This window comes from Netta rufina, assembly GCF_964035555.1.
Source record: "Netta rufina genome assembly, chromosome: 2".
Classification (NCBI taxonomy): domain Eukaryota; kingdom Metazoa; phylum Chordata; class Aves; order Anseriformes; family Anatidae; genus Netta; species Netta rufina.
Genome location: NC_140124.1, coordinates 106,699,224 through 106,717,108, shown reverse-complemented (window position 1 = coordinate 106,717,108; position 17,885 = coordinate 106,699,224). Strand labels below are relative to the sequence as shown.

At 36.5% G+C, this 17,885-nt stretch overlaps 1 protein-coding gene across 1 annotated transcript in view; it reads right to left on the bottom strand.

Moving 5' to 3' along the window:
* LAMA1 (laminin subunit alpha 1) overlaps positions 1-17,885 on the bottom strand; it is a gene marked incomplete at both ends in the record, with an annotated part of 102,234 nt that overhangs the window by 68,620 nt on the left and 15,729 nt on the right. Inside the window, 4 exons of the mRNA XM_084282760.1 lie at positions 870-1,049; positions 5,123-5,365; positions 12,898-13,010; positions 13,398-13,568. Of these exons, the coding sequence (XP_084138886.1) occupies positions 870-1,049; positions 5,123-5,365; positions 12,898-13,010; positions 13,398-13,568 (707 nt within the window). The remainder of the gene's footprint in view (positions 1-869; positions 1,050-5,122; positions 5,366-12,897; positions 13,011-13,397; positions 13,569-17,885) is intronic.

Sequence of the window (17,885 nt, the reverse complement as noted above, 5' to 3'; positions counted from 1 at the left end):
AGTATTATGGAAAGGCTTAAATATCTACCAGCCTGTTCCATATGAATATCTCACCTGTTCAGCTTTTGTGTTAACTGCTATCCTACGTCCAGCAAAGCACAGCTGGAACAGACACCTAATCCTCATGCATGCAGTCCCTGTTATAACAACTCCCCCATGGGGTAGGTGGAACGAATGGAACATCCAGATCTTGTGCTTCTGAAATGCTGCAGCTGAACAGGCACCTTCAATGGAGATGAGAGTGGGGCTGCCTTGAAAGTGCCCACCAAAGCCCGCTAAGAACCAGGCTCCTTTTTCTCTTCTATACACAGCCACCCAATCCAGTTTCAATATCAAGTGTGTAAAGATTACTTTAAGAAAAGTGTTAAAATTCTAGATGTTTTGCATTATTATTTCTGTGCTTGAACACAGTAAATTAAAATGGTGTAAAGAAAAGAAGAAAACCCTTATCAGACATCAAAATTCACTGTAGCAAGGTTTACAAATAATTTTTATGGATCAGAGCACTGAAAACTTAACACACAAGAAAATGTACTGAAATTGCATAAAGAGCAACCTCAAGTGACACTTTCATGTAGCCAGACCCTATTTTTTCTTTTTTTATAGAGAATTAGAAATGACATTCCTAGCTTAAATCATTTGAGTAAACAAATAAATAAAAGGAAACAAAAAATAATCTTTAAAATTATTTCTTGAAGTTGTATCTGGCAAGGTATTGTTGCTAATAAAGTCATAGGGAAGGCAGAAATTAGTTAACAACCCGATAAAACAACTCTGTGAATGGCAATGATCAAGTACTTCGTCAAAGAGATCAGAAAAGGCTTTCCCATTCTGCCACACTGAGAAGTGTTTCTGAACAATCATCTTACCCTTCTGGTAACAATGGGGTCTAGTTCTTTAGGATCATGATGGCTGAGAGTCATGAGGTCAGCATTAAGGGTTCTAATGCGCTGCAGTCGTAAGCGAATGTATCGTGCAGAAGTAAATTCCAAAAGCTTTTCCGAAGGATCATCAGCACTAGGCCTACCGTTGATCAGTGATGTGTGAATCTAGAAAGAGGGAATGACTTAATCATAAACATAATTATGATCTATTTGCAACAACAAACATCTTAGTGTGAGAATTAAAAACATAGAAATTAAGCTTGTTTTCTAGCAACTGAGGATGGTGAGATGTTGACTCACCTGGAATTATTTTTTATTTCCCACTTTCCACCTGCAGGTATAACTCCCACTTCCTGAATAACACAGTTCTGAAACCACCAGTCTTGGCTTATCATAAAGTCTCATGGCTCCTGGATATTTGTGGAGTTAACATATGGAGAAGTGCAGTACCACAAGCTAGTCCTTAGTTACCTGGTCTTCCTTCTTCTCCCTTATTGACATGGAACATGCAACTCTGGCCATAAGCATGGTTTTGTCCTTACAGATTTTTCCTAAACAATTTGTAGAGATCTTATTGCAAAATATAATATTGTGCATGTGCTCAATGTGGAGTCATTAATTCTATATCCTGTTGGGACAGGGCTGCCCAGTCAGCAAAGAATACTCCGTGATACGACAGCACAGTGGGAAGCCACAATGCAGATAATTGAAAGCAGGAGGCTGCCACCACGAAACAACCCATCTGGTCTCCATCTCTCCATCTCACACAATCCCAAGTTAGCCCCAGTAATATGGCTTTTGTTATCAAGCAGTGCAACTTATTCCAGAAACAGCTTCCTGCTCCTTTCCAAAGCAACTTAAAAGCACACAAAGATATAGTTTAATGTGATCATAGATTCATAGCCGACAGTTTGTGCTACATTTTGAGGTAGAAACTGCAAAATGAGACCCTAATACCACAAACAAGTGTTAAACAGTAAACCTGATGTCCGCCACAAATAATAAAGGGTTATGCACTAGGCTCATCAGATACATTTTAGAGTGCAAGGCACATCCTCATTTATGCAGAACAATTTTGTCTCATATACTACTCTTGGATTTATAGTTTGACCTTTCCTAGTATTGTCAAATATTTCTCCTGAAAATATTACTAAAAATTTAAAATAATAATAAAGAAGTAGTTTAGTTCTGCACAACTAGGGACTTCACAGACAGCAATTGTGTTATTTCAAAAATATACGGAGTCTGGTAATGGAGTTCATACTCTCTACTATATGCTTTTGCCATTTATGGTCTTTCACCCTTATTTCTAAATAGTCTAATATAACATGGTTGAATAATTTCACTTTTCAAATAGCTTATTTAGAAACTAATCGTCATTTTCCAACTGCAGAAAAACAGTTATCTGACCTTTTTCCAGGTCAGATCCTACAAATTAGAATCACCTTATATAATATTCAGCTCTCATAGAAGCAGAGAATTCCTCTAGAACATATAGACAATCCCAAAACAGGATTAACTGAACTTGTGTTAGACGTTTGACCAATCTGTTCTTGAAGACCGTTGTTGATGGTAACTCTGCAGTCTTCCAAGACAACGTACTACTGTCCTTTCCTTGTTCTATTGTTAGAAATTCTCCTTATCTCTGAAGCATATTTTACTTCTTGCAGTTTCAGATCACTTCTTTCATCATCTCTCACAGACATAAAGAACAGACTGCTCCTCCGATTACCCATGTTGTATGCAACCCATCTCTGGATGCCCACCCATCTCAGTCTGTTTTCTCTAGGTAAACTGTTGCAATATATTCATTCAGAAGTCATATTTTTTGATGGCATTTACAAGACAGAACTGTTGGCCAAATATTCAAATAACATTGCATTGCTTCCACTGAAAAAAATATATATACAGATAAACTCACTATACATAAGCCCAACTGTAGCATTGTGGATCATATCCTACTCATTTGGCATTAATTACAGATGTAGAATTTGTTGAGCTCATTGCAATCCTTTGATTTTCATAATGAGAGAAGGAGTGTTAGTTCTAGCATGCTGTGTTTTCTTCTTACCATTTAGGCTCTAAAGGTCTGAAGACCTAAAAAGGTCTTTTACAGCCAACTGGCCTTACCTCCTGCGCAACACAAGCCATTTCATTTTAGATAATCTCTCCTGCCTCAAGCTCCAGTTCTCTGGGAATACATATTATCTCTGTTCATGAATAGTGTTTTCAAATGATGAAAAGTTTAACCTTATTCACATTTTCATTCTAAACTTATCTACTGGCTAGACCAGTAGAAAATCTGTAATAATACATTGTAATTTACATAGAGGCAATAGGGGAATCTTTCCTACTAGGAAAAGGAAGAAATAGTAGGGACAGATACATTAAGGAAGAAAAATAAAAATTCTCCATGTACACTGCTGTATTTGGCTAATATACTTCTTGCATTTTGTTTATATACGCCTTACATATGCTGATATATTTGAATTATATATTTTTGTCTTATTTGTCTTCCCTAATTGAAGATCATTTCTCAGCAGTTGTAGTCTGAGCCTTGGAATTCATCATAAGCCCTGACTTCATTACATAAATTTCTGGAAGCAGAGTATTATGAAGATCTATGAGCACATCTTCAAGCAGTATTAATCAAGTTAACAACAGATTATACAACAGTGCAGTTATACCTCTTTAAACCTGCGAAAAATCTAGCAGCCAAACTGGCAAAATGTCTGATTTAGCTAAATGTTGTTAAGACACATTGAGACACATGGTCATTTAACCTTGTTCTTTCAGATCAAGGCACTACAAGCAAAATGTACAACAGTGGCTTGCTAACAAATGCTGGATAAGGATACAAAGCAGGTATCTGCAGACATCAACTGATGTGTGGAACTTTGTAGAGCCCCATACTTAAGTTCAATATATTGTCCAGAACCAATTACAAAGCATTAAATATATATACATTTTAAAAGGATGCCAAAGTTCATTGTGACATTCTCTGTCCAGGAATATTCTTGTCTGCTGTTCCAGCTACAATGGAGCAGTCTGTTCTTTGTGAGCAACATTTATTTATGTAGCACACAGAAACTTAATTCTGTCATTTTTTATATTCTTCTACTGTTTTTATGCTATTACATGTAGAAAACAAACAAACAAACAAAAAAAAAAAACCAACAATGTTCTGGATAGGGCTGTTGATTAAAAGGAGAAAAGTCACTAATCTGAATCTCTATCATTTCTGGGTTGGAGCTGGACAGCCTATCAGACATTCATTACAAGAGGCACTGTTTGTACACAGTCAGCCTAAGGGCTTTCTGATTAATTGTGGTGAAAGCCAGGTTAAGTTTCTTTGTCTGTTCCATTTGATCTGTAGGGGATATGTTTACATCACTGAAACAAAAATTTGATTAAAATAAATGGGACTTGACATCACCTGAATTTCATCGGTTTTGTCTTGCTGAAACATAATTTTATGTGAAAAAGCTTGACAAACTTCAGCCCTTTACTGCACACACTCCACTCTTTTTTTTTAAGCAATAAATACATGTTGGCTCCTATGAAGCTAAGAGTTAGTAGCATTCTCCATAGGATAACACTGCATTTATTATCATACTCTTGCATGATAGCATTCACAATAGAATAACCACTGGTTTTAATGTATCGTTTCATTATGTGGCTGCCTCTATGAAATAAATTACACAAATACCATGAATAGAGTTTGCTAAAAGAATGAACAATCAACAGTGAGGCTGCACAACTCATAGCTCTTTTAATTATGCTTCATCCCTGAAACAATGCCAAGGCTAGTTTAGGAGTTCCAGCTGTGCTGAGCACTTCAACAGTGTTTGCAGCTTTATCTCACGACCAGGTGTTCCTAACACAGGGATTTTCTTTATTAAATGAAAAACCTGGCAGAACATAGAGCCTCTGTTGCAGCCTTTCATAGGATAAAGCAACTAATAATTCACAGTTAATAGCCACCATCAAATTATGTGTACAGAGAGAGAGCAAAGAGTTTTGTAATAGGAATGTGTAGAGCTAAAGACAGGTTTTATTCCAACTTTTAAAAGTTTTCTATACTGGTACATGATGTAAAGATAGTATCATTAAAGAAGAATAACAGATCATCTGGTAGTGCTGAGGGCGATGAACTTTGTAATTGGAATTCAAGTGTTTTCAAGTTACAATCAGTCCATGTTCACACTCGCAAACCGCAAGTGCAAAAACAAACGTACCTCTCCATGTTCCAGGGGAACGAGTCTGGAGTAATAGGAGGTGCAGATCACTTCATCATCTCTCTTGTACGTTGGTGGCCCAATTCTTGGTGTGATATTATAACGAGTTAAACATTCTGTGTCGCTAATTGCATAGTACTGCCATGGTCTGAACTCTGTGCCATCTATGGAGCGTTCCAAAATCCAGTTTCCAGGTCGTGGAGCATTAGCAGATTTGATGATGACATATGCAACTTGAAAGACCTAAAAAAAATGAAAGAAGAAAATTTTAACACTTCATTCTGCTGTAAAAGACCACAAGAGGCCAGTTGCTAAAATTAACTAAAATTTTAAAGGCAGTATGCAATTTGCCTGGAGAGAGGGTAAAATTTGGTAGACTGGCTCTAGATAAAATTTTTGCATAAGCTTTTGACCAAAGGCTAGATTAATCTTTTATGATACTAATGGAAATATGTATCATTTTTTGTCAAAACTTTGAACATTACAACAAAACAAACTGAAATATATATACTTGTATATTTACACACAAAGTTGATTTCCGGATTACTTGGGAATAACAGTCTTTCTAAGGGAAGTGTGCTATTTAGCTTTTTTGGACCACTGAAGGCTTCAACGAAGTGAGTTCTTTTTTTTTTTCTTCCAAAAACAGCTGCAGCCAAAACAATTCTTTGTTTCACACACATTCATTTTAGCTTGGAGTTTAATCCTCCTGCTAATAGCATTTATGATAAGCTTTTTACATCCTATATTAAAAATCTCCATGCATTCCACTTTCATTCTGCGTTGAAGTTATTTAAGCATAAGGCTACTTACAGACACTGCTGAAAATGTACATAGATAAAGTGAATATGACAAATATAAATATGATAATGTTAATTAAATAGTTCTTTTAAGACATGGAATCTCTCAGCTATGTGCATAACCTTGAGGTGTTTTTTGTTGTTGTTGTTGTTTTTGTTTTTAAACTCTTCTGTGTCCAAAGTGAAAACTCTATTCCCACAACAGCATTGTTCTGCTCTCTTCTCTGAGTAGGCAGGACAGTAATTAAGTTTATATCACCTTTCCAGTGACCTTGTTGTGGCAGCTAGGTAACCTGTGCTGGCCTGCAACTAGCTACAGCATCAGCCACGAACACTGAAATGATCTTACTCCAAAACTACTACCTTTTTCCTTAACTAATGCCCCCATTGCCTCACAAAAGGCTCTTTGCAAATTGATAAGACTCCTTATAAGAGTTTAATGTTTTACGTGCAGTATATTATCAAGCCACATTTGGAAAAAGAAAAACACCGTGCTATTTTACCATCACAGAGGTCTGTATTCTCACTAAAGTGGACCACTTGGTTAGCTGGTATAATTATTGTAACTCCTATGATTTCTTTCAGACATTTTTAAACATGTTTTGGGGTTGTTTGTTTGTTTGTTTTGTAACTTGTTGTTGTATTTGTTTCACAGTACTGATGAAAGCCAGAGCAAGAATAACACTTACCATGAAAAAGCAAATTTCAGTTCCGTCAAATGGAGAAATAAACATACAAAAACAGAGTAATTACATTGTATGCACAAGTGAACAGAGCTTTGCTTAGGAAATCTACAGACACTTGTGATTTTTTTTTTCCATCTCATCTTTAAATTCTGACTTTTTGGATTTAATATCTAAAAAAGTCAAACAATCTTGGTTTTGATTAAAAATCAGACATAAAATGTGATAGTCAGCTGGTCTGATTTTATTTTTATTTATTTATTTTTCTCTGTGCTTGCTCTCATCAACTAAACTACTTCCCTACTTATTACACAGTTGGCTGAACAACAAATGATCTACTTCTGATTACACTGAGATTTTTCAAGACCGATTATGTTCTGCAGCTGATGTGGCTAGTTTTAAATCCAGTTCCAACCAGTAACAATAAGTTATCCTTCATCACAAACTAACTGCAGGCAGAAATAAAACCGGAAGATACTTTCATACGAGAGTATGTAGATGAAATTTATTTTAAATATCAAGTTTCTTGGTGAGGGGAAAAGCTATATAAAGATAAAATTTCTCACAGCAACTTCCAGAGCAGTTCATTTTAATGTCGTATTCTTTAAAGCCAATGTTTTTTTTTTTTCAGAAAAGTAGCCCAGTCTGGTTCTCAAGTCTTCTAGTGATTTATTTTTCTTCCATGTACACAGTTCTCCAAAAACTGAATTGAATATATTTGAAACTAAGAACCCAAAAGAGGCATTCAAAAAATAATGAATGGTCTGTATCTGTTGAAGTATGCATAGTCAGCATGTGTAAAAAAACACTGCCAGGCTCTTTTCCCTGTGGATTTTCTCAAGTCTCTTCCACATATAGCCCATAAGTACCTGAAAATACTTCATAGGTAAATTCACATGATACTGAATGTCAGGAAACTCTAGAATATGTCAGTCCCTGAAATTATATAGGTTAAATATATAAATGAAAGGATATTGCATAAATGCTCCTGCTATCAAGAAATCACAAGCCAACCTGCCAGTAGAAGTTATATTCTCAGGAATTACATTCCCAAACAAGAGAACAAAGCTAACAGAGGGATTCAGGTGTCCCCAGTGTGTTCATATGAAGACATTTTAAGGAACGTCAGTTTTGGCTTGGGAGACCTCATATCCCATAACCTATGCAACCTAGAACGGATCTGAACCAGGATTCCATATAAGGCAAACTGACACCAACATCCTCAGTATTTCCTTAAAGATTTTTACTTTAATGAGGTCTCCACATTTGAACATCACTGAGGGCAGTTTATTCCCACTCTACATGTTCATTCATTGTCCACAAACTGGCCGTGTGATAAACTTGAGCTGTGTGGCAAGAGCTAATGATTTGTATGCTTTAATCTGACTGTATAGCTTTCCCAGGACTCATTTCCTTATTGAGCTGCAAGGGTAAAAAGGGCAAGCCAAAGCAAGTTAGCAATTCCCAAGCAGCCATAGATTAGAAGTGTCATTTTACAGGCATTTCAATCCTGACTGTAAAGATCAGCCAAATAAACCTGTACTGAAGAACCCCTTCTTTGTAGCAGCAATACCAACATAACACATCACTTTTACTTTCTTCAGCTTTTCTAATGACCTTGTTTCCCTGAATGCAGATCAAGCAACATCAGGTACTCTGTTTTTGTAAAAGGTTGGCAGATAAATCCTTTTCCCCATTCATCAGGCAATTTTACAAACTCTTTTGCTTAAGACACTGCTAGCAGTGACCACACAGTTGATGCTAGCCAAATGTTCCTATTTCCACAGGCATGGTCAGCACTCTAAAACCTACACAGGTCCTGGCAAGTACAATTTTTCCAGTAGTCTTTTTGGATAAAGACTGCCAGTTAAATTTTTCAATTTACTTAGGTTGACAGAATAGTAAGGGAAGATGTGCTGTCTATCCATAACTATTTGAGCCCCGGTCTCCAAAAGTGAAAAGTTAAAAGGAAGGATAAGTCCCAAAAGATTTTTTTTTTCTAAATCTCAGATTAGTTTAACAGATCAGTTCCTTCTAATTTTATAAATTCAACTAAATCTTTCCTTCAGGATGAGTGCAGGAAGGCAATGTAAAAAACAGCCAAGCGTGCTTTCAAAATGGCATGACATGCTGTGGTGAAAATGCTTGCAACAACTAACATTACTCTGTATTTTAAGTAAACCTGAAAAAACCTTTCTGCTTAATGGTGTCAATACATATAGAGCTGGTACTTTTTCTCTGATTTCATTTTCCTTTCTGAATCCAAAAAGCGTAAAATGAATGATATTTTTGCAAACTCTCAGAATACAAGACTACATGAAGGGATATTCTGAGTATCAGTCTGTATTGTTCATATAAATAGCAAAATTCTGAGACCTAGCTAGCAATTGTTTGCTACGTTTTGCTCTCATGCAACCATTGTTTTGAAATAGAAGTTAATTTTATTCAATCAGTGTATTATAAGAAAGTACAGATGAACGAGCACCCTGAATTTTTCATCATCAGTTTTATAGCAACAAGGCTTTAACTTGCCACATAAAATAAATTAGCATTGATCTAGTCAAGAGAACTGTATTTTTTATATCAGCAAAGGGTTTGTCCTGACAGTAACTTCTTCTTGCCAAGTGATTTCAAGATGAAAGTTCAGCACATATCATATCATAACATTATTTACATTATATTTGACTTTCTAATAGCAGAAACTGAAAATTATTCTTTCACAGTCTCTGAGTTGTAATCCAGTATTCATGAAATATTCATGAGCTATGACTTTATCAAAGTGGAGATGTTTTCACAACTTCATACTTGAGTTCTTACAAGAACGACTGATCTTGCTTTAAAATTCAAGAACTTTGTGGGATACAAATTTGTGCCATTCTGTTACTGCCTAGCACTAAGCACCCTTAAATACCTTTGAAAGTCTGAAACATATTAATAATACTAAGGAAAATACTCATTTAATGTTGTGATGGAGAAATATTTTACAGTTGGCACAAGCACACAACTGGCATTTGTAATAGTCGGCATTTATTTTAATTCATTATCATTTTGCAAAATAGCTGTCCAGAGAACAGCTGTGTATTTACTTATGTAGAACTGCCAGTGTAGAAAGCACAAGATCATAAATTAAACGTTGGTATCTTGTACACCAATACTACATCTCATTACTAAACTACTCTTTCCCCAGCTCTGGAACTTTGACATATATTTTAATGGGGGGAAAAAAAAAAAGTCTTCCCAACTATCACGTACATGTATTTGGTCCTGGGAACATGAAAATGCATGACAGAATATATGTACCTAGTTTTTATGATCCATATGAGCTACAGAACTGTGATGTAGCCATAAGCTATCCTTACAAAATGCTTAGCATTAGTTATAATAGCACAGAAATTTTGAAGGAGAAAGATCTAAACAGCAATTTTGATCCTGAATGGAACATTTTTAAACTAAATAAACTAACTGCAAGGTAGAATATTAGCTGAAGTAATATTCTCTGCTCCTTTCAAATTTGAGCAGAGATGAATACAGCCAACAGACAGAGACTGTGGCCAGAATATATATACCTAGGATAAGCTGAGTGGAACCATAATTTCCACCAGAATCTTCCCCATATTCACCAGCTAAGCCTGCATTCCAGCACTCACCAACCCCATTGCTGGGTTGTATCTCAATGCCATACATTAGCAAAAATATGAAGAAAAAAAAAAAAAGGAGAAAAAAAAAAAAAAAACATTTTTCATATTGTTATAACTTCTAGTATTTTTTCAAAAATAATAAGAAATATTCAGATTATCTTTCTTCACATCACAAAAGGGTATTAATATATTCTATATTCTGCCAAGAAAAGTTAAAAACTTCAATATGCTATTCGACATATTTAATGCACAAAGCTTGAAATTTAAAAGAAAGTACCAATGCTAAAGAGACAAAGCAATGCATATAGTTAGAGATACTGAATTTCAGGAATACCTTTAAAGGTTCTAGAAGAGTATTTTAACTCATTCAAAAGAAAATTTGTGAAGTAAAAAGTTACTAAAATCACTAGGGCCCTTCATATGTTTTTTCTTTGTTATTTTTTACTTGTGCTGACTCGGTTAAAGTAGGGACAACAAGTCAGCTCTAATAACTTATTGACTTCAAGCATTCTTTATTAACCAAATCCTTCCTTGCAGAGCAGCAATTTACATTCATGTTGCATAGCCCTAGATGCCTTCTCTCTCTCAAACTGTCTGAGGAAAACACAGAAAAAAGACCCCTCAGGGGAAACTTTTCAAATCAAACCAGTGAAACAGTGTGGGACAAGAGAGGAAAGATATTTATTCGAAGAAACATCAACAGGGCTAAGATTTAGAGGGCAGTTCAGTTGGTCTGTTTCCAAAGTAAAAATGTTCTAGGAGGAAAAAAATGAAAGCCTCACTCCCTCCTTCATTTTTCCTTCCTGTTTGTCCATTTATAAACCAAACACAAAATCAACTATCCAAACAAGGAAGTTGTATTCAAACTTATGACAAAAGACACCATGTGATTATTTTCCTAATAGCTCAGCTTTCTAATTAAAGAGGAAACTACACACTTGTTTAACCTATGCTTCATTTTAAAGCATACTTCTTTTAAAACAAAGTTAAATCTTCTGTTTTAACATTAAAAATAACCTTCAGTCAGAGTTTAACAATCTTGCAAAAGCTTGTTATCAGCTGTGCACCAAGTATGCATTTCTTAGCTAGTAACAAAGCTAAGAGTTCAGAAATATTAATTTCAATTCATATTGGAATTCATATTAAATGAAGCTGCAAATTAATATTAATCAATATTAATAATCTGTGAATTGCTGACCTATGATTTTCAAATAGCTTAGATCTGTTCAAAGAATAAGAAGAATCAAAGGAAAAAACATTTTCTTCAGAAATGACTTTGTCTTTATTTGGGGCAGGGTAGGAGACTTGATTCTTCCATGCCTAACAGACAAATCAACAAATTAGGGAATCATCTGTGCAGTCTGGCAGCTTCCCATGTAAGAATTTTACCAGCTACAAGAAGGGGAAAATACCTCTAAGCTTCTGGGGGTATTTTTTTGTCATTAAGTGCCAAAGCAAAGGAATCAATCTCTGTACAGGTAGTTCCATCCTTCCCAGGGGCAAAAATCTCTGATTCAGACCTCTAGCTTCTAACTCTGCAGAACAACTAACATTAAATGTCCACAGAAGAAATATAGAACATTTCTTTCTGATGTTCCTTCTAATAAAAAAATAAATTAAAAAAAAAAAAAAAGAGTGATCAGAACCAGCCAGAAGGAAGCACAGAAAGTGGCAAATCAACTTCTCTTTCAGCAACACTTTGCTCTATTTTATGTGGTCAAGTCCTTATCATATCAATTAACTGAAAGGAAAGCCTGCATTTCCAGGGTTCTGGAGATCCTGCAGCTGAACGTTCTGATATTTTACGCTTCAGTCTGATCATTGCATTCCATTAACAGGTTTCCATATAACTTGAAATCTACCATCAGGTAAGTGATGTGAGTACATTTATTCCTGTCATTTACTTTTCTTTCTTTCTCCTAAACTCAGTATCAGGGTTACAATGCTTATGGATTGGAAGAGTTCGTATTTGTAAGTGTATTGTGTGTTTTTTCTTGTAGTAAATGTTAGATGTTTCTGCTATGTTCTACTCCAGATCATTACTCTTTTACTACAAAACTGTACAGTGATCAGGTGAAAAGCTGATAGATATAGCTTAAAAAAAAAAAAAAAAGAAAAAAAAAAGATGCATCCTCATATATAAAATTTGCACCCACGAGAGTTACACCTTGAAAACACTGTTTTCTGCTTTAAAATATCTTCAGTAACCCAGAATTCAAGCAACTTGCATGAAATCAAAAGCAGAGAAAAACAATAGCAGAGGACTGTCAGGGGAAAGATATCAAGAACAGACAAAGGAAGGTTATCAAGACAAAGCGAACACTGGTGTAAACTCTCTTGTTCACACATACACAACTGTTGCTGTGTCTTGAATTACAGTAACACTTCATGACCTGTATTGCTTCAAAACAAAGTCACTTCCATTCCAGGCTGATAGGAGTAAAATCTCTAAGATGTTCCTTAATAATAATTGAAAAAACACATCTGTTTAAAATCAGTTTGTATAATGTTTAACTGTCCAGCTTTAATTATGTGCTGTTAAATTTCTAACTGATAAATATCCAACCATCTAAACACTGAAGAACCACAATAAATTGCATAGACTTATACTGTACATTCAATAAGTGACAGACACTCAGGTAAATGTTACTCACCTGCCTTAGATCCAAGGTGATGGTGACCCAGTGGTACTGCCTCCCATTCTGAATGCTGGGACTTTGCCACCAATTATTGGTACCATCAATTGCACTAGAAATTGGGTGCTGCTCTGTATTAAAAAGAAAAAAATTAAACATCTATTGAAAATACATCTAAAGATATTTTCTCTGTATGTGAAGTACAGAGAAAATGAAGTACATTTACTTCATGCAGAGTATAACTTCCTTCTGCCACAAAGTAAAAGCTAAAATTTGCCTCCAGACAAAAAGGCTGTCATTGGACTCTGCAGTGCTTAACGGTGATTTAAGGTGTTTGTGCTTTCTGTCAGTCCTTTTGTTTAAAGGCAGCTTCACTCATGTAGTTGAGACACTAAAAGCAAAAAGTATTTGACCCCAATGCACTCTGTATTTATGGCAAAGGGTCAAAGAGAACAAGACAAAACAATGGAAAACAAAAACAAAAAAAAAGATGACAACAACAAAAAAGAGAAACTTGCCTTTGGGATTGGCACTGTGACGGTCACAGACCCGGCACTGGGCGTTGCGCAGCGGTCGGCCTGGGACATGCTCAACAAGTTTGCAGAACATCTCTGGTCCTTTTTCCCCACAAGTGGCATTGGTGGAGATGTGAGCATTGCTGGCCAGGTTCAAAATGGCAGGGAACAGGCCTTGAAATAAAAAACAATTATCAGTCACAGTGTAAAGCAAGCAAAATTCAGTCATCGTTATGAGATAGATCTCTGAATATGCATTGTTTTGTGACAAGCTTCTAGCCTAGGGACAGAGATGCAGAAAAATGCAATGAAAACAGATTATTTTGTGAAAACATCATCATACCAAACTGACAACACCACATCACCCATTACGTCCCTGAGGCACCACTGGTCCTGACATTCCCTAATCCACCCCCAAGGGCTCCTAGGGGGCACCCCCTCTAGAAGACCCCGCCCAGAGCCAAGGATCCCCATTTCTCTCCCCACCCAGTGATATTCCCCACAGACAAACCATGCCCAGCCATTGGCCTCACTGAGCCAGGCACACCATGGCCCTACATCCTGGTCCTGTCACCAGGGAGGCAATCCCGGGTTGCCCTGTTCCTGGCTGAGATGGAGGGATGGGCCTTGGGTGTCATGCCCTGCTCTGATGGACCCAGGGGAGTCCCCAACTCTCCTGAGGAACATAAGGGCTAGTAAACTAACTCTGTTCCAGTTACTAAACCTTCTTGCCACATTGTGAAATAATCAAAACCAGGGGGAAAATTGGCCCTCTGCCAGAATGGATGAGGAGCCGTACAGCAAGCCCTCTGCCCATGCAGAACAAAGCATTTAACCCAAGCTCCCCAGGGCAAAAACAGCACTGCCCTCAGCGACACACTCCCTGCTTGCACATTTTAAGAGCTGCGTTTTAGACCTTTACTCTGGGATTTTCTGAAGCCTGTGTAAAGTCTAAGGAAAACTTGGCTTGCCGCTTATTAATCTTTACACACTTTACAGTACTTTCAAGCGGTAACGCTCTTGCGCACAGGAATAATGAAAGACCACTGTTACCAGCTTCAGAACTCTTAATATTTTCTAAAAGGAGGGATGTTTTACTTGAGCTTGAAGTCTACTCATAACATTTAAGGAATACTTCCCATGACAGGAAGAAGTTAAGTAAGCACAACTTCTCAGGAGCTTTGTTACAATTTTCCAGCCTTCCCTCCTAGGTTAAAAATCTCTTGCTTCTTGCATGGTTAAGTTTGCATCCATCAATACAATACAGATACTCCATTTCACAACACAAATGCTCCATTTCTATACAGAAACAACTCTGAAAAAGAGAACCAATTTGGAAAAAACTGATCTGGGCGAAGAGATTAAACATGATGGGCTGAAATCAAAGTTGGAGCCTTGGAATAGCATATTAAGAGTGCTGCAAGAATTGCTACTGTTGCAATAGTGAGGTATTAAAATCACATTTCTGAAAGTTTTTTTTTTTGTTATAATTTTTCTTTTAAGGAATTCAAAAAAAAATCCAGACATATTTAAGCATATTTGTGAAAACATGCCTTTCTTCGAGTACAACTACAAAAATTATTTTTCTTCATTAATCTACAATATACATTGCAATATCAATACTTTGTATTTCTTAGCTGTCCACCTCAGAAAGGTAGAATTCAATATTCCTTTGATTACATGGTTAAGTCCTAACCTTCTTCACCACAGCATGAGTAATAAACTGTGTTTTTCATTGTGCTGAATTGTGCCATACTCAAAGAGGAAGATGGAGGTGGGTTCTTTTTTGTTTGTTTGTTTTAATCCTTACCTCATTTAAGTTATATCTATACCAGAGCATACACCTTGTTCTCATCATACCTAAATCTGAAGCAGGCGATGACATAGAGGACGTACTATTGACCATATGGTGAGCCTCTTCTTCCATTAACATGCCTTCTGCACACTCATCTCATGTTTACTGTAGTGTTGGTGCAGTACTGCTCCAGACTCACAGCTGTAGGCAAAGCAGAAATGCAGCCTACATTTTCTTACCAGACAAGAAAGCTCACTGATGGAAGAGGATACCCTGTTTTACATTACTCCCTAATGATTAAAAAAAAACTTCTGTATTCACTATTCACTACTGTTCACAAAGGCATCTATTGGCCAGCCTTCAAGATCTACCAATTAACTTCCCAGGTCATTCATTACCCTTCACTCATGTTACACAGTAGCCCTGCCATTCGTTTCCAGGGTCATTTGTTAGAGTGACATAATTTACCTACAATAACCATGAGTCAACAAATTTGTGCCATGGGAATAGAAAAGCTCTGAAGAAAAAGTGCTGATGGTTAGTGCTGTCTTGGAAATGTTTCATTCCAAAATCCCAAATTCAGGTCAGGTTCAGACATTGTAGCTGTCACTCTGGACTGAGCCCTTTTGACTGCTTGTCATCAAGCATCTCACTAACTTTATCAAATGCACTGACTGATAATAAAATGAAATGCTGGTATGATGCCATGAAAGTCTCATAATGAGTTTTCTTCTCTCAAAGAAATAAGAAATAGGGCATTTCAATCCAATTGTAGTGTTTTTGTCCCAGAATTGAACAAAAAACAAGAGGTTGTTAGCTTTATCATGATGCATCTCTTCAAATGCTAGGTAATCACATTAATTTCTGCTTCTCTTTAATGCAATCAAGTTTTAAGGCAATTTTCAGAGGTGTAGCCACTGATTTCAGTGGAGACTGAATAGCCTATGATCTGATTTATAAAGAAACAGTAAGTATCTGGAATAAACAACATGAAAAAAGGGGCAAATTTAAAATAAATTAATTACATCTTTACATTACATTGCTCCTCTTCAGTCATTCAGCATGGTCTTAAGAAAATTTTAAGAAAAGCTGAGTACTCATAATAGCGAGATGAACTCCAGATGCTCCTCTGCCACAAAAAGAAGACTATAACCATCTGGTGAAATACATTTTCACTTTTCTTAGGGAGAAGGTAGGTATGATAAAGATGAATAACCACAGAATCAGTCACTTAAATGAGCCAATTACAGATAAATGAGTGACTGTGATCATATCCTGCTTTAAAATTAAAGTGGTTGTAACTGACATAAAGCTCTGCCGGAAGATACCACGTATCATTAAACTGAATTTACAGCAAGTGATGTTTGCATTCTTAAAGGCATTAATGTAACTTTTACAGTTTGCTATCTGAAGTCCAGCACAGATGATTGATTGAATTAGATTTATCATACTTATTTCTCACTAGAAAAGAAGGTAAGTGCTACATAAAAAAATCCTCACAACTTCACTGCTAAGATATCCTGTACCTTTATCACATTATGCAATCTTACCAAAGAGACTTAGAAAGAGCCTTGAGAGACCTCCATACAGATGGCCACAATCTGTAGAGTTCTACAGTGACTTCTCAGCTGGCTAATCTGGTCTGGTTGACTATATTCCGATTATTAAAATACCTTATAGACAATTTTGCATGTAAGCACTTGCTACTTCACTTTTCTACCATTGAGAACATTTTTGTTTGGGAGTTACCATCCATCATTTTGCAAGAAGACTGGCAGTCCCAAGAAAATAAGAATTTTTCAAGTAAATGCATTTAATTCTGAGTGCTGGCCAACTCTTTTCATAGTAAGGTAAACTCTTCAACATGATTCTTCCCATCTACTAAGCAGCCCATTTGCCCTGAACCAGAGATTGACACACCACCTGATACCAGAAAATGAATTGTGTGTGTACATGCTAGTTTGACCTTAAGAAAGAATAACAATTGATTCACTAATTCAGCACAGAAATTGAGTGTGATTTCATTGAATACTCAGGGAAGTTGCTCTCATTTGTAAGGACCTGGTTTTACCCAGATACATAACTAAAACTACAGAAAGGCTGAAAATCTGCATACCTGGGTGCATGCTCCCAGAAATACACCATTCAGAGCTTTCCTACAGGAACAGAGGCAGAAAGCCCCAGGCTCAGAGAAAGCAGAGGGAATCAAATCCTTAACAACGTGGTCTGCAATGTGGATGTGGCAGAATTTGTAGAGAATCAAACACTCTACAATGTTTGACTCTTAGAGTGGCAAGGAAGAATCTAAAGGTTAGACAAATTTGCTGTAGGTATAGCTCAGCAGGCAGACCTTGTGATGAAGGACATAACGTTAATATTTTACTACATGTCAGAGAAAAGGCTTGCTCATAAAGAAGTCAGTTGTAATGAACAGGTGGTCAGCATGGCAGGGAAAAGAAAGGCAGACAAGGAGCTTTTAGGTAGATGAGGCAGTCAACATCTATTTTATGTGCTTCCATGTGCCTATCTATGCTAATCCTTCAAATGAATGAGACATTTGGAGCATGCAGCTTTTTGGGGCACATCCAAAGTTATGACAATTCACACAAAGTCATTATGGATTGAGATATATCATTGTGTGAGTAGTGGATGTTTGCACGCAGGACACCTATCCATGTCTCCATTGTAAAGGTTAT